At 39.8% G+C, this 21,457-nt stretch overlaps 1 protein-coding gene across 1 annotated transcript in view; it reads left to right on the forward strand.

Annotated features, from left to right (window-relative positions):
* LOC139738971 (importin subunit beta-1-like) overlaps nt 1–9,997 on the forward strand; it is a 44,644-nt gene extending 34,647 nt beyond the window's left edge. The window contains exons 11-21 of the mRNA XM_071649588.1: nt 489–733; nt 1,422–1,549; nt 2,010–2,157; nt 3,171–3,242; nt 3,657–3,804; nt 4,356–4,546; nt 5,264–5,407; nt 6,675–6,783; nt 8,060–8,174; nt 9,068–9,245; nt 9,843–9,997. Of these exons, the coding sequence (XP_071505689.1) occupies nt 489–733; nt 1,422–1,549; nt 2,010–2,157; nt 3,171–3,242; nt 3,657–3,804; nt 4,356–4,546; nt 5,264–5,407; nt 6,675–6,783; nt 8,060–8,174; nt 9,068–9,236 (1,469 nt within the window). The 3' untranslated portion in view covers nt 9,237–9,245; nt 9,843–9,997. The remainder of the gene's footprint in view (nt 1–488; nt 734–1,421; nt 1,550–2,009; nt 2,158–3,170; nt 3,243–3,656; nt 3,805–4,355; nt 4,547–5,263; nt 5,408–6,674; nt 6,784–8,059; nt 8,175–9,067; nt 9,246–9,842) is intronic.
* The last annotated feature ends 11,460 nt before the right edge of the window (nt 9,998–21,457 follow it).

Raw genomic sequence — 21,457 nt, forward strand, 5'->3', positions numbered from 1 at the left:
TACGAAAGATGACTAAGAATATGAGTTGATGTAACCTTTTTTCATTCATCCTTGAATTATAAAGGAGCAGTGCAGAGAGCAATGACAAAAATGCTGTGCTTATGCCATTTATCCCTCATAGGGGTAAACAAATTGTTTTGTTTATTTTTCCACTTTGCATTGAAAAATTATGTTGGAATACTAAACATTTTGAGTGATGATTCTCAGTTTTCTCTTCTTTTTTTTTTTTCAATGATATGCTGAAAAGCACATTAGTCTTCTCCGTCACTGTTTCAGAGCTATTATTTAACCCATTAAGGATGAGTTCGGAGTATACTTGGGCTGGGGTCTATGAGAAATGTGTGTTGTAGCAAGATCAGTCCGTCCTCAACAGGTTTAAAGGCTTATTTTTTATTTTATTTTATTTTTGTTGTTGTTAAGTAGACTAGGCTAAAAACCAATCAGTAAGAAGTTTTCAAACCCCTGGATTTCTTCATCCCCATCTCCAGGTTCCATCTTGGAGGGACCGGACGACACCCTCCTCAACCCGCTGGTCGTCGAGGCCTTCCCCATCCTCATCGACTTGCTGCGCGACACCTGCGTCGTCGTGCGGGACACGGTCGCCTGGACGCTCGGCCGCATCTGCGAGCTCCTGCCGCAGGCCGTGCTGGGCCAGCCGTACTTTGACAATCTCCTCATCGCTCTCATGGACGGACTGGCGGAGGAACCACGGGTGGCGGCCAATGTTTGCTGGGTAAGGAATGCCCACTGCACCTACCCTCAAGGCACTACATTCTGGGCAAATGGGGCTGCTTTGGCTGCTGGGAACATTGTGTAAACGAAGCATTAGTCCCGACTCACAAACGTAAAAGATCACAGTCATTCATTCATTGCAACGTGTAGGGTGCTAACCTGCTGGAGTGGTCCATCTACCTACCTACGCAAGAAAACAAGCGAACTATAGTGACACCTCCTGACTTGTCCCAGATGACTAGCAGTAGTCAGCAAAATGGTATGAACCAGGCACAAGCAGTATAAAGAAGAAAAAGGAGAAGAATTTAGGGGCAGGGTGTGGACCTTGACTGTATTAACTCTGTGAGAACACGTTTGTCTCAGAGGCAGCGTATCCACCGCCTCTTGTAAGAGCTTGCCAAAACTGACATTGACGTGACTTGGCGTTTTATCATCATTTTGGCCTTTGGCTCTTCTGAGTTGTTGCAATTTTCCATATGATTAGCACCTAAAACATCCGGATCCTTGAATTTGGGTTGAATGCCTTGTGTGTGTGTGTGGCCCCTCAACTGTGATTCAAATTTACTAAACAGGCAGCTAAATAGAATGAAAGAAATAGGGGAAAACATTGTATGATTTTGATTGAACACTGAAAGGGGCGTGCAGAGAACTGTATTGACATTTCGTTTTCTTTCTTTTTTGTCATGCAGGCATTTTCCAGTCTGGCAGAGAATGCATATGAGTCGGCAGCCACAGATAACGACAAAGAGCCTGATACTTATCCTTTGTCCAGCGCTTTCAACCTCATCGTCCAGAAACTCCTACACACCACAGACAGGTGAGTGCTGACTTCCTGTATAATACTGTAAAAGTGAAAAGTGCTGTGTAAGCAGCTTTTCGTGCTCGGCAGGGAGATGTTTTTTTTGCATCTCCCTAATTGCGTGGAATCAAAATAGAGTAGTGTTAACGCACAAGAAATGTTACATCTTTATATTCTCACGCTAGTTTCTCCTTGCCAAAATGTGTGGGAATTTCCACACTGCAACAATTTTCACATCAAGGTTATTATTAGTCATTGGTCACTGCACTCTTCCCTGTTAAAAAACAAACAAAGAAAAGACATCTCTAGTCATTACTTACGCTGGTAATGTCCAGTGATTTAGCGTAATTTGGCTGGAAGATGGAATGCTCTAAACATTAAGAGGAATGATGCAACATATTGACAAAGGTGTTGGAAGAAGTGCAGATGTGTTTTACAGAACTAAAGGTTATTGCCATTCCGTCTCTCTCTACTGCAGGCCGGATGCCCACCAGGCCAACTTGCGCAGTGCTGCATACGAGGCACTGATGGAGATGGTCAAGAACTCGGCCACGGACTGCTACAACCACGTCAAGGAAACCACGTCCATCATCCTACAGAGGATACAGCTCATCTTGCAGATGGAGGTATGATGAACTTTGAACTTTGAACTTTATATTTATTCATTTCTGACTAGCCCTTTCTTAAAATGAGAAAAGCACACGAAAACATGATGTTCATGAAAATGTAATAGTAGAGAACAAGTAATACATACTAGAATGAGACCTCCGGTCCCCCCCCCCCCCCCCCCCCCACCCCCCGGCACCCCTCTCTAACTCTACAAGCCCCGCCCAAGTGGAGTCCTCTTTTATGTGTGACTCTTCTAGTTCCCCTCCTGCTCCCCTCCGCCCTTCCCAGGCCTCCGACCTCTTTCCTTCACCTGATCCCTCTCCCTCCGTTTTTCCCTCTCCCCCCCCCTCTCTCTCTCTTATTCGCTTCTCCTTCTACCCCCTCTATCCTCTCTAATCTCTCTAGCCCTCAGTAGTAGTGGTAGTGGTAGTAGTAGTGGTAGTGGTAGTGGTAGTAGTAGTGGTAGGGGTAGTGGTAGTGGTAGGGGTAGTGGTAGTGGTAGTGGTAGGGGTAGTGGTAGTGGTAGTGGTAGTGGTAGTGGTAGTAGTAGCCCTCATACCCCTCCACCCCACGTGAACAGAGAGTCGGATTTCTCACCAAGTTTAGGGAGCTTGCGATAGAGAGTTGCTCATTCCAAACACAATTGTGCCACTCTCAATCATATATTTTTTTTCTAGGCTTCACTTGAGTTATGATTATCTTTGATCAGCTCGCTCTTTTCAAGCATAGTCATTCTCCAGTGAATCATATTTTGTTTTTGTTTTTTTTCAAGCATTGTCATTTGAGTTATTATTCTTTATCAGCTCGCTCATTCTGAGTGTTAATGTTTTTCTCTAATAAAACATATTTTGATTGATTTTCAAGCATCTTTACTAGATTATCTTCGATCACCTCGCTCATTCCGAGCGTAGTGGTTCTTCTCTGAATCGTATTCAGGTTGTTGTTGTTGATATAGGCTTCTGTTTAGGCTTCGTTTGAGTTGTAATTATCTTTGATCAGCTCTCACATGTATTCATTTTCTGCTTCCCAGTCACATGTACAGACAGCATCAGACAGAACCCAGTACAACGACCTGCAGAGTCTTCTCTGTGCCACGTTACAGGTGAGCTCTTGGCATGCTTGTATTTATATAGAATGTTTCTCATTTGGTGTGACTTTCTTCATCATCTTGTCTTGTCTTGCAGAAGATGCTCACAATCGATAGGTTGATTATCATGGCACGTGGGATGTAGACCAAGCTTGACCTGTCCAGCATTGACCTAAGCTGCTGTTTGAATACACTTTATGAATTCTTTGGGGGGTTTTTTTCTTGTAAAAAATGCCCAATGATGGTTGGTTATTTGCTGACCCTTGATATGATCAGTACAACTGTATGTCAAAGGTTGGAGCAGCCACTACTTCCTCTGGAAAGCTGTTCCAGTTCTTTATCCTCCTCCAAAGTTGAAAGGAATTGGCGGGCTTGTTGGCCGATCTGTTGACGCTGCCTGACCCCTCCCCCCTTTTTATTTTCTTGCAGAGTGTTCTTAGGAAAATGAAGCGGGAGGATGCGGTGCGGATTTCGGACGACGTGATGAACGCGCTCCTGCGGATGTTTGACAACACGAGCGGAAAGTCGGGAGGCGTACAAGAGGACGCCCTCCTCGCCGTGGGAACACTAGTGGAAGGTGAGCGCTGCCCTCGTGGAGGAAACCATGATACCATGGGTCATCCACGTTGACCATGTCATCCCCAGGCCTCTTGCTATGTATCTTTTTATGCGTCTGCTAAAATCACTGTGTATTTCCCCTATATCTCTGAAATGCTTGCATATATTTTCATGAAACTTAGTATACATTTACATTACCAGATGAAGATTCTACTGCAAAGTTTTTGAGCACTTTTTTCTTGGTTTCTTCTTTGTATGGACATGTAGACTGATAAACAGTCTTGAAATGAAAGAAACAATGAATTTTAAAGTGGAAAAGACATCATAAAGACAGTGAGGTTGAGCTTCAATTTTCTGAATCTTTGTGATTTACAAAATTGTACATTGTACATGTACATTGTAGAAGACAAATACCAAACCAGATTTACTGTGAAGTCTTCATGTTTGCTTTATATCTGTCTTCAGTACCACATTCATCATTAAATCTTTTGTGATGTGATGTTCATGCATATCGCTCTACTAATCAAATGTTGAATTGCCATCCCCCAACCCTAACCCCTATGTTGCCAGTTCTGGGTATGGACTTTATGCAGTACATGGAGCACTTCACGCCGTACCTTTACCTTGGCCTGAAGAACTACCAGGAGTACCAGGTCTGCCTTGCAGCCGTTGGGCTTGTTGGTGACATCTGCCGCGGCCTCAACAAGGAGGTCCTTCCCTACTGCCCTCAGATCATGACCCTCCTTATAGAAAACATCCAGGTAATGGTCTTCCCTTACTGCCGACATATTGTGATCCTCCTCGTAGAAATCATTCAGGCATTCACCAATGCAATGTATTTTCAATTGCATCCCTTCATATTTTTGGTATTTTCCCTCAACCTTGTGAAGTGGAAATTGAAGTAAATTGTATGCCCCAATCATTACGATCCCTGATAATTCTTTAAGAGCAGATTGTAGCTTCGATTCATACAGCAATTTTTGCAAGTTAGACTGGCCGCTTACTATTATTAGATAAATGAATCAACCTATGCATTGTGTATGCTTCTCAAACTGTTCCAACTGCATTTTTGCTGATTTGTTTTTAAATTGACTAGTACCAGCTGCATGGAACCTTCTTCCATAGACCTCAGTATGTTCCTCAGTGAAGATAGGCATTGCCTTTTACAGTGTATCGCTTAGAAGCACACACTGTGAGCAGGCTTTCAAACCCAATTGTGTGTGATAAGGAGGCCTTGCATTTTTCACAAGGACCTCACACCTGGATAATGTAATGACACCTTGACTTCTGACCCTGGTTCAAACCTTTTAAAACCTCGATTTTAAATTGTATTGCAAAGGAAATCTGTATTTTCAAGCCCCAGGTTTTTGCATATTTTCCACCTCTAATCACACACCTCTGTAAAAAAAATGTAGTGTGATTCTATGTAATCAAGATGAATTGAATTGATCTGAATTAAATTGAATTGAATCTTCCAGAACGAAAATGTGCACAGAACAGTCAAGCCCCAGATCCTGTCCGTGTTCGGTGACATTGCCCTCGCCATCGGCCCCGAGTTCCAACACTATCTCAACGTCGTCCTCGTCACACTGCAGCACGCCTCTATGGCGGAGATTGAAAAGGTGAGGGTCGGAATAGACACAAGTGCCTCATTGTTTGTAGGCATTTGCCCCCAGCCAGTAAGAGCTGAAGAATTGTGACCCTGCACCTCAAAACAAAAAGTCGCCAGACATGAATTTTTAGTTAAGACCATATTCTGAAAGAGCAGATTTTAAGCTCTAAAATGATGTATAAATCAAATCAAATGGATTCTCCTAACCTACAATTGTATCTAAATATCGGAAAGAAGGCACAAACTCAGGAAAAGTGTGAACTGAGAAAAGAGGCTCTGAAGTACAGTGTTTATTCAAGCGCTTAATCTTTACCAAACCGTGCTGGCTGTGCGATGAATGGTACAAAAAACAGGAAGTAAACCACCAGAGTAACAACAATGAAGGGATTATTAGATTAAACTGAAATTAAGCATGCCTCATTAACACATTCTGTCCATGATTAATGCCAACTTTCAAAGCAGTAGCATTATCCTTTCAAAAGTTATTAGAGTGAAAATGAAGAGTCTGTACAAGGTTTTTCAGAAATGAAAAAGGGATTCTAAAGGCACACTTAATCACACTATTCTACCAAAAATGTTCGAGATAAACTGCTAAAAAAACACACTTTCCTGCCCATTTTATGATACAAAATTTTAGCATAATGTAAAAGAAGACCCGCTCTTTCAGAAAATATGAAAAAGTCAAGTTCGGCTACGTTGACCCATTTAACTTTAAAATTTTCAGTCCTCACGCAAAATCAGTGTGTGCGACTTTATGTTCGTTTTGAGGTGCACGGTCACAATTAGCGTGCTGCTGTTTCTTTAAGGCATACCACTCATACTTTTTCACAGTTGCTTGTGACTTGAAAAATACTTGAATACCAAATATTACTATGTTGTGGTCACATAAGCGTGACTAATTCTTGCCCAATATTCCACCACTGGTGTGAAAGCCTGTCTTGGGGATTCCAGTGAACTGCATGGGATGCGGTAGCATTTCCCCGATTCTGTTGTGTGACCTCTTGCTACTTGCATTGAATGATATTGCCTTAGTTCCAGCGAAGCAGTACAGAAGTACTGAGAGTAGGCACCCTTGGAACCAGAGCTGTTTGATTCTGTACTATTGCATCATGGGTATTGGTAAAAAGTGCCAGTAACACTCACAAGCTCATTTTAGTTTACTCCTTTGCATTTTCATAAAGTTTCCAGGCCCAAGATGTTTGTTAAGAAGATACCCCCAAAATTGATTCTAGAGTAATCAAATTGACCCCATGTAATTGTCCATGGTCACATTTCAGACGGATTTCGACATGATCGACTACCTGAACGAGCTGCGAGAAGGGTGTCTTGAGGCGTACACAGGCATCGTCCAGGGACTCAAAGGCGACGACAAAATCGTCTCCAGCAGTAAGTGAAGTGTAGGGGAATGTGATATCAAGGAGCTAAAAACCATCACAATTACTTTAAGTTGGGTTTCCCACTACATGAGTCCTGCAAAATTACCTTGTTATAAAAGGGTTTTGTTATATCTGGGTCCTGTATCATAAAACTTGTTATCACTAACAACTGCCACATTGCTATGTCAAATTTGCTCTCAGTCAATCAGATGCAAGGATTTCAATAACTTTTTTTTTTTCCAATTCAATTCAATGTTGTTTATTGGGCAAATATAAGATAACAATGCAGCAGCTCAAAGGCTGATACGGTTGCTTTACATCGGACTCATAAATGAAATTAAAATAACACTGATAATATAAGCCTACATAAAAATAAAATGCTGTAAAAGTGGAAATTTTCGCGATGCTGAAATTTTCACGCATTTCGCGCAACCTGAAACTAGTGCGAAAATAAAAGCACGCAAATATTTTTGCTTGCCATACGTTCCTGTACTTGGCGTCGTGATTCCGCGGAATTAAAAACACTTGAAACTCTATACCTGGCCAAGCGTGAAAAATTAGTCACGCGAAAATATCCACTTTAACAGTATGTGATATTTATACACATCAGACCTGAGCCTCAATAATGGGATAGGTGAGAGTATTGCACAACAGGAAATGAGATTTGTATGTGTAAGATTGAGTATGGCAGGATGGAGAAGAGCAGGCAAGGAAGTAAAAATGTAGAAGTGGGGAAATAATGTCAATGCCTAAAAGCATGAAAACTTATAACAACTGTTGTAATTTCTTGTTGTTAACAAGTTTTATGAAACGGGGTCCTGATCTTGTTATAACAAGGTTCACTGTACCAGCATACTCTTAATCTTGGTTGTTTGCATTAGGTACACCACCTCTCCTATTTTTTGGAAATATTTATGTTTTTTGGGTTTTCGTTGATTACTCAATTTGGAAAAACTATATGGGGGCTATAACAAGTGTGGAAAGATTCTCTGAGATATTCTAGTTTTCCATATCTCGATCACAAAGGTGTATTTATTAGACAGGTTAAAAAAACGACAAAAAAGTAACAAAAACCAAAAAACCAAAAAAAAATGCTGAAGACTTCCCTGACATAGCAGTAGCAGTGGTATTGTGTAGTAAGAACAGATACATTGCCTACTGTAGCATGTTACAGGTCATGAGTGTACAATATCCTTCAATTGAATATCGTGAATATTTATTATATTATTTTGCAGACTTGTGTGAACTCGCACTGTGTAATGATATCTGTTTGTCTCCCTCTGTAGATGAAGTCAAGCTAGTGTTCCCTCAGGTATCGCACATGGTCAGCTTCATTGAGCGGCTAGCAGCAGATGAGGACCACACAGATAGCAACGTGGCAGCCTGCGCCGGACTAATAGGGTGAGTCTACGGTAGCCTGTGGGGAATTGATACATTTGCCTATTTCGTTCAATATGTGACCCGCTGTAACAACAGGATCCAAAAGTTGAGGGAGGTCAATTTTCTGAAAATGACATTACCTTATTTCCTTACTCTTCCGCTTTCATTTCATATATAACACGACTCATGAAAGTATTCAGTTTTGGAGGTATTGATGATTTTATGAGACCATGTCAAGTGGTCCAGGAAATCAGCGTTTCGAGAAAACCACCTTCAAAGTTTTCTTTCTGACACAATCATGATCAAGGGGAGGCAAGACAGTTTTCACCTCTGCGCAATAGAAGCTCCACTCATAGCAACCTATGCAATGTTCATTCAAGCTTAGCCCCAGTGGTCTACGCTCGACCAGTCAGTAACCAGGATGACACACACTGACCAACAAGATCACTCCCTCGTTGCTAGGGGCGGAGTCTATCTGCGGCACTAAATCCAAATCTTTAGACACATTTCTCTTCTGTTGAAAGTCGGAAAATCATGGCCAAGAAAAGCGATAATTTCTTGCTTTCCTTTGATCATTTAGCTTCGAAATTTCGGCAGATGATAGACGAAACATTAGACTACAACATTATGCCAACAACAAGAATTCGACGGTTTTGACTGATTTTGATGATCTGACTTCAAACTTGATTATCTTAACTCGGCCGTTAGCGACTTTCAGATTCTTTTGTTGTGGCGGGTCACATATGCTCTCATATTGAACAGTAAGAATGAATGCACCGCTACAACGTCCTATATAGATGATAATTTCATATTTTGGTTTGAACTGTAAATATTGCTTGCTGTGTTGCCATGTGTGACATCCAAACTGAGATGGATATTATTTTGTCTCTCTCGTTTCCATCCCCACCCTCCAGTGACCTCTGTACAGCCTTTGGCGTCGAAATGCTGCCCTTCCTCGAACGTCCAACGGTGGCGGACCTGCTGACGGAGGGTCGGAGGTCAAAGGTCATGAAGACAAAGACCCTGGCCACCTGGGCCACCAAGGAGATCAAGAAGTTGAAAACTGGGGACAAAAGTCAATGAGAACAATAGGTAAAAAGGATAGCCACAACTTTTATGGTATAATCATAGATAAATTGATACACACATGTATGCATTTATGTTGCTACATTTTACCAAAGCATTATTTTTGTTGTTGTTGTGGGGGGGGGGGGGGGGGAAGGTGGTTGGGAGGGGAGGGGGGCTTAGCGGAGACGATTCAATTTACAGTCTCAAAGTGATGTGAAGCACATCAGCAGTTTACAGATTTCCCAGCAATTTTTACCCTACAGGGCACTCCAATTGAAAGATGGCTCAGTTCACCTACTGCCCTCAGAATGAATGTCATACTGAATTTCATTTAATATTTCACCGAATTCAGAAAAAAACACAAAAAATATTAACGGAATAAGAGCCTTAAGGGTTCCACTTATTTTTCATTGCAGCAGAACAATTGCGCGTAGTTTTGAATTCTGAGATTTACATACTCTGTATGCCTACGTAGTGTAGATGTGAAATGTGTTCTCTGTGTCAAACCCTTTTCTACAACAAGATCAGAAAAGTCCGTTGTGCCATTTTCAAATTTTGCGTGTTGTTTGATGTAGAGGGCAGAGGATGCAAAGTTAAGATTTTGTTTGCTTTCATTGGCAGCTTGCCTGGTAAGAATCTGTAACCATGACAACGCCACCACGCACTTCATCGGATGACAGAACCAGATCACCCACCTCCAACCGACTTGCTTTGGGACGTCAACTTCAGCATCAGAACACTTGACCACGGAAATTTGTGTAACATTGAGACTGGTTAAAAAAGCGAACAAAACAGAAAAAACAAAATGATGCCACTTGACAACAATCCATACTTTTGACCTTGACCCATGGGAGGCTCCCGCTTTCTTCTGGAGGGGGTGCGAGATCCCTTTGACACCACCCAAGCGGTAGGGTAGGGGTGTACCTGTGAGTAGCGAGTGTGAGTTTTCTTTCGAGTTTCGAGTTTCTGAGAGAATGTCTGGGGATGTGACGAGATGAAAAATTATTCGGTGAGCGAGTGAGTGCTGCGTGCGTGACTTGCGAGTCTTTCAGAGACCGGGTACAAAGAAACAAAAACAAAAAAACATTTAAAAAAATCGCGAGAGATGGGGCGAGAGTGCGTGAGATGCCTGGTAGTGATGATGCCTGTTTGATTGATGTCGAAGTTAAATTTACTTGAGCAGAAACGAAAAATGTCAAGAAAAAAATCAATCAAGAAAATACAGAGCAAAGGAGAAAAAAAAAAAACAGCAACTTCAGAAGAGAACCAAAATTCACAAAATTTTCATTGGAACACCAGTACTGTACTTTTGCAGGGTGATTTCTCAGGAGCTGGCAGTGAGCTCACGGAGACTGAGGCTCAGGGGTCATCTGCTCAAAAGACTCTCAGCTGTCTCCTCTCCGGTTTGCGGAAATGTAGCGTCAGTTTATTTCTTTCTCACCTTTTCTCCAGATCTCGCGTCAGGGAGGGATTAATGGAGGTATTTAAGGCCTTGAGCAGAATTATCAAAACTCTTCGGAGAGCTGCAGAAGAAAAGAGTAGAATTAAAAAAAAATAAAAGCAAAACATATTTTATTCACTTTCCATGCCTTCCATGAGACTACCATTTTACATATTTCATTTTTTGTATCGGAAAAAAAAAATGTAGTCGATATCCTGTTCGTGTCTGTTATTTTTGTACATTTAAATGCAATAGCCTGATTTGATCATTTGCCAAGAAAAAATTCAATGAGTGTAGTTGCTTGTAAAGCTGTCTTATTCAAAAGGGGGAAAAATATATTTCATTGATTTTGCAAAGTTTACTTTTTAAAAGTAAAGATGGAAATGCATTTTGCTGATGTCATTGCCCAGTTGTGTCCTATGGCGGGAGGCAAAATGCGATATTGATGTGTGTGTACTGTCAGTGTATTTAAGAATTTTGTGCGCATCTCTAGTGTCGGACATATTTGGGAGATGGGGAAATTAGGGGTGAGACATATTTGTTGTCACTTTAACAGCAGAGGAGCATTGTGTAAATGTTCAAATGAGAACACAGTGGTGAGAAAAACCCCAACAAAAATTACACTTCATAATTCCTGCCATTAATTTTCTGCGGGATGAATGCCCGCAGACCTGCTGCTATTGGACAAAAACAAAAGAGAGAGAGAGAAAAAAAGATTTTGATAGTACATAAGTGGTGTGCTCATTGGAGTCGCACTTCATTACCAGCTGGGTAGACTTTTCTTCCCATTACGCTGTGCTCTGGTGAGTTGCCTCAGATTGTGTGGGACCATTGCCAGTTGTTTCGACTCTCTCTTCAGTGGTGGAGAAATTCACTCGTTCTACTCCATTGACCCTCTCTTTCTCGCTGCTACCAGTCTGAGCCCGCTGGGGGTCAAAGATCATTTAAAGAAGTTCCCTTTGTCATTCGATGGCGTTTCTGGTCTCGTATTTGCTGCGCTCTCCAGCCTCGATGGGGTGTATAGATCATCGGCAGCCGTTAATTGTGAGGAAAGCGTTCATAATGTTTTCTGCCTCTGCCGTGACATGGGTGTGCGAGGTTTAAGTCTTCAGAAATTGAAATATTGATACAGTTTGTACCTCTTTTTTTTTCTTTTCCTTCATGTTCTTACTGTTTTGAATGACATTGAGGTTTAAAAAAATACTCATAAAATGAGGAGAAAATGTGCAAGGGAAACGTTTGTCAGTGTTTTTGTGAGTTTGTGATTCCCGATGTGTGTCTGACACCAGTTATTCGTGGAAAAAAAATTGGTTCAAGATGGCAAAAATCTTACTACTCGCTATACGCTGCATATTGATCAGAGATCCTCGAACATTTTGCTCAATTTATATATTTGCCGTTGATTGCCGACATTTTTGTGTCATGTGAAACTCCAGACTTCCCACAGTGCATTCACAGGGCAGCTAGCTCTCTGAGCTTTTCTCATCTGGCATTGCGGTGATAGAATGAATACGGTAGCTGTTGCCATGGTAATGCGAAGTCGGGGGAGTCAAAACGAATTGATGTCCCTGAAAGGGGAGGACTGATTTTGATGAATGAATGAGTACAGAAAGTGCAGCAAATCCTCAAATCGTCATCAAGAAAAACCACCACTGTATTACAAAGCAAAACAAAAACAAAAACAGAAACAAAACAAAACCCCACACTGGCTAAACAACAATGACAGCAAACTGATTGTAATTGGATGTAGAAATATTGAGTTGTGTGTGTTTGGGCATAGATGATTTGACAAAGAGAGTACATGTGAGAGGTAGTGATGTGAGAAAGTGGAAGAAAAAGGTAGAAAAGAAGAGAGAGAGAGAGAGTGAGAGAGGGAGATAGAATCAATGTGTGTGATATTGAGCATTTTGAGCTCGGTTTGCTTTCCTTATTTGTATATGAGTATGGAAGTGATGCTCAAAGGGTGTTCTTGTAAACCAAACTGAGAGAGAGAGAGAGAGAGCAAAATATGTAGCATGAGAGGATATCAAACGAGTGAAAGTAATTGGAGAAAGAGAGAGAGAGAGAGAGAAAGAAAATATGACAAGTGAATACATATATCTTCCTGTTTCATGCGATATTGTTCATGTGAAGGAGCATTGTGGCACTAGCTACCCCTATGTCTGTTTTATTTCATTTATTTATTGTAATTGCATTTTTTTTTTTTCCGAGCGGGTTTGGGGAAAATAGCCTGCTGCTTCGACTCAACTGAGAAAAGAGGTACTGACATTTGATCCATGGTTATCATGCAGTTCCCCCTCTTACAAGTGTATGTGCGGAAACTGCGCCCTTTTAACGTCAAGGGGTACAAAGGAGTTGCACCAAATTATGCAGATGGGGTTATTGTTGATCAGTGGGTTTTTGCATTTCGGACCCGCATTTCATGATGGTCAGAATCATTTGCACAATATTGTGGATTCCAATATTTCTTACAGTTGTTGAGGCCTTTAAGAATGAATAGGTGCCTTGGTTTGATTTTTTTAAATTTCTTTTTTGTTTTTTCCGTGTGCTAATGATGTGTAATAAACAAAAGTTGCAAAGAGATATTAAAAACCGATGGAATCTGACCTAAACGCAAATGCTACTAACCATTCGCTCCCAAGACAGGATTATTTCATGTAGACATAATGCATTATATATGCATCTATATTCTGTGTGGAAAATGGATTAGATCATCAAAATATCGCTCCAGTAGCCCATTTACCTACACCCCCCACCCCCAAAAGTTTGAATACAACTTTAAGTTGCATGTATGTGTGCCCTGCATTGTTCAACAGTTCATTCACAACTGGGTCCCTGTTCTTGTGTTTTTTGTTTTGTTCATAGTCATCGAAAGAGCTTGTGTATACCAGCCCTCTGGCCTCTGGCATAGGATATTATGAACCGTAAATTTGGCACGCAGCAAATATTATATTTTTGATTTCTATTATAATAGGGTGTAACCCTTTCTTGCAAAGATCAGATGAAATAAGTATGGTACTCCTTTGTACCTCTTGACTTTACCCAGTAGTTCGGTCATTTTTTTTTCCTTTTTTTTTTTCTCCAGATGTCTGTAAATGAGCAGGGATGTTATTCATGTGTATTTGGTACTTCATTTAGTTGACCTGATTACTTTTTCTCATTTCTCACTGTACATGCTTTTTATTCTGTGCTGAAGGGTGAGAATCGTGTAAAACATGCAGCTTGCTGTGTATTAGTGCAAGTGGAATGCAATGTTGTTCAGCGGTTGGGTGTCTAAACACACATATTAGCCAGGACTAACTCCACAATCACGTTTTGCCTTCCCCAACTTGGAGTCGTAAAGCCATGTTCCATTTTACCTGGCTTTTCTTTTTTTTTTTCTTCAGTTGTATGAAGTTTATTCCACTTTCTCGTCGTAAATGTTCACTGTAATTTATTCCATTGCTACATTCACGGTGACAGCACATATATTCATACCTTTCTTCACAATGTTTTTTTTTCCATGCTTTGAGAAGTCTTGCATTAGCAGTCAATAGGTTAAGGCTACTCTTAAAGTATGAGCAGAAATTCTGTTTGATTTTGAAAGTAGGTACGATATATTTCATCTTGTAACTGCAGCATGTTGTCATGGAAACAAAAAAAAACTTGTGGTAGTGATGCAAGTTGTTTGCTGAAGACGTAAAACTCCTACCGCTGGTAGTAAAAACGACTGGGCCATTACGGTTTGTCTCATCAGCATTTTGTGTGAGAATGTACTAATGGATACATTCTGCTATGTTTTGAAAACTTTGTCTTATTTATTTCATTGTTCGGAGAGTAAAATCGAAAAGTGTTTTTTTGTAAAAAAACAAAAGAAATGGTTATTACTCCCCTGGGCTTTACAGCTGGATTGTAAACTGATGAGACTGAACAGAGAAAAAAAAAGTGAAGCAAAAATAAAAAAGTCTGATCTATGCAAAGAGTAATTCCAACCAAAATTTTGGGGCAAAAATTCAAAAGTACTATTTCGTGTTATAAAATGTGTTACAGTTATGTTTTGTCTGCTGTTCAGACAAAGAATTAAAAAAAAAAAGAAAGAAAATATTCATAGCTAAATGCTACAAAATGGTCCAGTCCTTTTTTTGTAGAAAATTAAGTTTGTCAGGAGGAGTGAGTGAAAAAAAGATCATGTTTTGTTTGTGTATTTAATTTTTCTATGATATGAAGTTATTATTATTGCGTCTCCTGACTCGAGTGTTGCGAGTGAGATTCATATCATTAAATGTACAAAAAGAGATATTTCTTTCTTTGCCAATTTCCACACTAACCTGTGAGAATAGCGGTCATAGGATAATGTTGAAATGGATCACTAACCAGATTGTATTTCTTGTCGGCGTCAAATTGTGGTTGATGCGACATTGCAACCAGACAAAGATTCAGGCAAATGTTAATTTGATTTGTTTGTTTCTTGTTCTTCTTTTTTTTTGTTAGGTTTTATGTTTTGTTATTTCTCGAAAGCTAAAAATAGAAATCTCAAAGACATGCACGGAAAGTCTATATGTAAAGAAATATTGGAGAAAAAAAAAATGCAATGCTGCCTGTACTCTTAAAAGGTGTAGAGGCTTTGTAGTGAACACATTCATGACCATCTTCTTGTGTTGGAAGACGTAACAGGAAGTGTTAATGTGTACATGTAGCTGAGTATTGTTTTCCTTGAATCTGACAGTAATCGTTTGACTGGATTAACTGTTACATGAAGACGGGTCTTCGTCTAGATAGAGTTTGGACTTGTCGCAATTGAAAAAAAAAGAAAAGAAAACTGGTAAGAATATCGTCCAAGCTTTTCTACGTTTCCTCCAAAACAAAAAGACAAAGGACTTCCCGTAGAACTAGCAAATGCAGCATTCATTCTTCATACTGGTATGTCATATCATATGTGTGGAGAAACTGATTTGAAATGTGAAACCCGGGAAATGGTTTACTGAAGAGTACTTACATTAAGCTTTGTGCGGGAGAATACTCATAGAAATGTTCAATATTAAACAAAACAAAACAAAACAAAAAAAAACAAAGGAGAAAATCCTTGAAATTATTAGTGAATGAAGTAATGAGATAAATCTCAAAACATTCTGAGCTGGCATTGCACACTGTTGAGATTGTCGCCGAAGATTTTCGGAGATAGATATGCCAATAAATTGAAACAACATTCTAAAACCATATGTGTGTTTCTCTTGTTCTTTAAGTGTTATGTGCCAAGTTTGCATGCTTGACGGTGTGCCAGGTTTGCATTCAGTGCTTAATTTGTCAATCAGTTGCAATTTCTATCATCTTGTGTGCAAAAGTCATGCCTGTACAATGATATACCCGTACATTGTACAGTGTAGCTACTGGTCATTTGAAAGAAAAATAACCATACATTTTTATTAAATTTACAATGAGATGTAAATCATTGCAAAACGTGGGATTTCTATAAAATTATTGCTCATTGCTTGTTCAGCATAACTATTCATGAAGGAGTTACATGGATTTGAAAGAAAATTTTTCCCAAAGCATACCTGCTTTGTAGTCACAGAATAATGTGGCGCACTGGGCATTTACACTGTGGCTCATAAATACATGTAGGTATGTAACCTTTGAAGAGCAATCTTGCACCACACTTACATTGACTTCATAAGAACAAACGGGCAGGCAAACCAGCATGTAGAAGTTTCAGTTTTAGAACAACAGAGCTGCCGTAGTCGTCCCATCAAGCGATGATGGCACCGCATCTTGAAAAATTAAAAAACTTTTTCACATGTGTTCTACATGTAGTGATATTGCTGCATTCACTTAGTTAATCATGTTTTTTTTTTCTTCTTCTTCTTCTTTCATTCCCTGTTAATACAACCATGGACACACATACTAAAATATGTACCAAGGATGATTTTGTCTTTCTGAATTTTTTTTCTTTGATTGCATAGTAATTTGATCAGACAGTCATAATTCAAAGGCACATGGTCGCGGTGGTTTAGTTGAATGCGTACGTGGGCGCACGGCGCAAGTTTCCTACGTGTAGAGACCCAAGTATGCTATTGACTCCTCTTTAGCGCTTATGCTTTGAACCATTTCCCCGAGTCCGAAGAAGTCCAATCTATTGTAGTCAGTGGTCCGATTATGGTTCGGCTCATGATTCGGCTGAGGGGGATGACAGCTTTAGCAAACTTCTTTTGTGACGTCATACTAAGAAGCACATAAACACGCACCCTGGCATTACTACAGACTGCGTGATGCGCAGAGAAGACAACGAAGGCAACGTTACATGTACCTAGCAACACCTACGCGCTTTACTCTTGATGACAGCTCAACTTCGGCAATCGTCGTATCAATGCTAACGGTGATCGGCAGTATCATCAACAGCGCCCCCGCACCCATTGGGACCATGCGCCTTAAACTACAGTATTTGAGTCTTAATTTTGGGACACAGGTTACAGGGGATGTTCATTAGACAGATGTGTGAACAGTCATATACAGTGCACATTGTAGCTAATCTCTATAGACCGATTCGGGTTCGTTGAGGGCAGCAGACAATTTGTGGCACTGGGCGCAGCCATAAGCTCATTTTGCGGTGTCCCAGTTGACCCCCCCCCCCCTCCTCTCCCCCACCCCACGGGCAATATGTTTATCGCGCATTTGTAACAAAGGTTCGCGCACTAAGCAAGCATTCGCGCACTCAGTACGAGACGCCTATTGGCTAAAGCAACCATGCATCAGTTTTTCATTCCGTGCGCGTGCTAATGTAGGGAGAGACATGGGGGAGTGGAAGGGGGGTCGGCTGAGACACCGCAGTAATGGCACTGCCCATGCCGAAAATACACATAGCCCGTCACAGAATCGGTCTATACATGCAAGACTTCACAAAATTTCCTGCTTTCATAGCTGTCCCATATAGTGAGTCCTCGTCACATTTATATAGACAGATACCATTTACGCGTACAATGGTGAAGTCAAATGTGGTCCGAATGCAAAATGTTTTATTTTTCAACACTGTTGAATGGACCTTTACAGATTCTATAATGAAGGCACTCTTTTTGAAAGTGACCCGCTGCATTTTATTTATTAAAGTTTTGATGGATCCTTGATCATTGTGGATTGGCAAAATTGATACTGGCTCTCAAAAAATGTCGAGTATCATACCAGGTCAAAAGTATCAGCACTAATGCACAAGGTGAGATACAAACTAAAATTGTAGAAATTGAATGTTGAACCTTGATGGGACAACTTCGGAAAAGTTGACTGACAAAATTCAGTGCTCTGTGCGATGTTTTCAACTTAGAGACTACCCTTTTACACTTTCATATGTGACCCTACACCTCAAAACAAACAAAAAGTCGCCACACATGAATTTTTAGTTAAGACCATATTCTGAAAGAGCAGACTTTAAGCTTTAAAATGATGTATAACTCAAATCAAATGGACTCTCCTAATCTATCTAAATATTGGAAAGAAAGCACAAACTCAGGAAAAGTGTGAACTGAGAAAAGAGGCTCTGAAGTACAGTGTCTATTCAAGCGCTTAATCAATACCAAACTGTGCTGGCTGTTGGATGAATGGAACAAAAAAAACAGGAGGTAAACCACCAGAGTAACAACAATGAAGGGATTATCAGATTAAATTGAAATTGAGCATGCCTCATTAACACATTCTGTCCATAATTAATGCAAACTTTCAAAGCAGTAGCACTATCCTTTCAAAAGTTATTAGAGTTGAAAGTGAAGAGTGTGGACAAGGTTTTTCAGAAATGAAAAAGAGATTCTAAAGACACACCTTATCACACTATTCTACCAAAAATGTTCGAGATAAACTGCTAAAAAACACACTTTCCAGCCCATTTTATGATACCAAATTTTAGCATAATGTAAAAGAAGACCCGCTCTTTCAGAAAATATGAAAAAGTCAAGTTCGGCTAGGTTGACCCATTTCACTTATTTTCAGTCCTCGTGCAAAACCAGTGTGTGCAACTTTATGTTCGTTTTGAGGTGCACGGTCACATATGTTTTATGATGGCATCTTTCAAATCATAATGAAAGGGTGCCTTGCGATGCATTTTCTTCGGATCATGATTACCGGTAATTTCACTCGGACTTGAAGTCTGAGACGGCGCATTATTGAGAAGCGAATTGCGAACAGAAACCAGAACACTCCTTCTGAATTCCAACCCTAGCATGAACTTGATCTATATTTTTAGAAGTATGATGTTACACCATGGTGTACAGTGTACACTATACTCGTGCAGCTCCATGGTTACACTCTACAGTGCACTCCCATTCTAACGAACACAGTTATAACAAAATTCTGGTTACAACGAAGTAAACATTCTGGCCGCAACATTATCTACTCTATGCATTTCTATCGTTTATTTGTTCGGTTATAACAACATTTTGATGTAACGAAAGAAAACTGCCGGTCCCCGAGGACTTCGTTGCAATGGGAGTCCACTGTGCTTGCAATTTTCAGACAATGAGCTCTTTCAAGAACCTATGGGGGTGGGATGGCTTGCGAGAAAGTTTTAACTACAGTGTACCTTTAATCCCAAAACAACTGAATCTGGAGTGCTTGCCCTGCCCCTCCCCCCTCCCCCCCCCCCCAAAAAAAAGAAGAAAAACTTATAAAAATAACTCTCTCTTTCTTTCTCTCTTTGTTTGCCTTATTCACATCGCTCCCAAATCTCTCTACTTCGCAATTTATTCTGCACCATTAGTGTGATAGGCACTGCTTTTTACAGCTACATGTAATTGTTAAAATGTGGCAACAAGTAATTTGTAGGTGGCAAAAGTTTAACAGTAGGAAGAAAAGTGTAGCTTTCAAATGTTTCGAGCAACGCCCTCTGTTGATGAAGTGTCGACACAAACCATGAAGAGACACTATTCATATTTTAGTTTTGTGTTCTCTTTTTTTTTATGTGTGAGTGAGTTGTGTGTTCTCGTTACAGCTTCAATTAGGGATATTGTAGTCTTTCATTCCCAGCAACTGTGGATACATTTTCCACTTATATTTAAAACTAATGAAAAAAAAAACACCCAAAAAAAACAACAAACAAAAACAAACACCCAATAAAGCCCTCTTTATACCTTGAGGTATGTAATACACCTGCCCATCTTGCATATTTAACACCTGCATGTACACGTAGGCGAAAAGAACTTCTCACTTTTCAAATGGGGAAATTCAATATTTTTACTCATATCGACTGTTGTGTATGGACCTACACAATTTTTTTTTTAATGTGTAAACTGAATTTGAATATTATTTTTGATGGTTCTAACCATCATCATCAATTAGTCAATTCATCGGAAAAACAAACAGACTAGAAACAATGTCCAGTTACTGTGCCTTCAGCAAATTATCATGTCCCCGGTTGAAGTACAGTGTATATTAGTGTGTGTGTGTGTGTGTGTGTGTGTGTGTGTGTGTGTGTGTGTGCGCGTGTGTGTGTTTTCCCCATGGAATACCACTTCAGAGGATGCAATATGATAATTTATCATGTCGGAATATTTCAGAGACGTACAGAACAAACACATAGATAGTGGCAACACGGGGCACCTGGTACTCTCATCTTTATTTATTCATTTTTGTTTGTTTGTGTGTGAGTTTCATGTATTGCATATACATTTTACCTTTTAAGTTCTGATTTATTCATTTCTTGATCATATGTCTTAAGTAGTCAAACTATTCACAGTTGTCCAATAGTGAAAGCAATTATTCTCATATGAGTTCACATCACAGGCAGAGGAGCCATTTTACAGATGTTGTCGCAACAAGTTAAACAATTCTCAGACATTGAAGGGACATGAACAGTTGTGACAAATTTGGTACACTGCCTGAGTAACCTTTGTTCTGACTTTCAAGTGACAAATTGATGTAATAAACAGGTTGAAACTGAAACAACAACAAATATTCAGTTTACAACAAAGCACCAGTTACAGAAAAAGAAGAGACGTTATATATAATTATATATCATTATAAATATACATCGTATGTATTCTGTTTTTTGGTTGAACTGGCAAATTTGCTGTTTTGTTATAGTGCACAGTCAAGCAATATAACTTCTTGAAGTTGTGCACCACACGACTACACATGCACTCAGAGCGCATTTTTAAATCATGGGCAATATTCTTTCAGTGAGGCTGAAAGCTGAGGTGAAATAAACTTGTCCTTGGGCTAATCATGATAATTTTGTTTCTGATCATGATACTGTAAAACGAGAAATGTTCGCGTGCATTTTAATTTCGCGAATTTCGCGAGCGCCAAGATTCGCGAAATTAAAATGCACGCGAAACCTCTTATCTACACTATATGCATTGAACGCAAGAGGCAATTCGCGAAAATTTCTTGCCACGAAAAAGGCCGTCGGCTCCAATTCGCGAAAATTTCGTGCCGCGAATATTTCATGTTTTACAGTACACAGTTTGCATAATATTACCAGCATAGTGAAAGATCATCTTGGTCTCTTTCTGAAATTATTTCATTTCTTTGTTGTTGCTTACTGTAGTAGATCACACTTTTCATTTCTGAATTTTTTGTTTTGTTTTTGTAATCATTGTTACATCACAACAAACTAGTAAAAGACAGCTTAAATACTACTGTAAAGATAATTACATGTGTATGTCCTGGTTGGTATATTTCCCGAGCTTAAAATTATACATCTTTTCTCTTTCTGGCACAAGTATGGATAAGATGCTACAAACCTAACCTAACAATAAAAGTACTAAGTACAACACAAAACTTTTGTAAATAATTTTTAAGTTATCCAGGCCAAGTTGATCTGAGTCATTCTCAGCAT

The sequence above is a fragment of the Diadema antillarum genome, unplaced genomic scaffold, assembly GCF_040938485.1.
Source record: "Diadema antillarum isolate AM-2024a unplaced genomic scaffold, OU_Dant_1.0 seq00000776_RagTag, whole genome shotgun sequence".
Lineage (NCBI taxonomy): Eukaryota > Metazoa > Echinodermata > Echinoidea > Diadematoida > Diadematidae > Diadema > Diadema antillarum.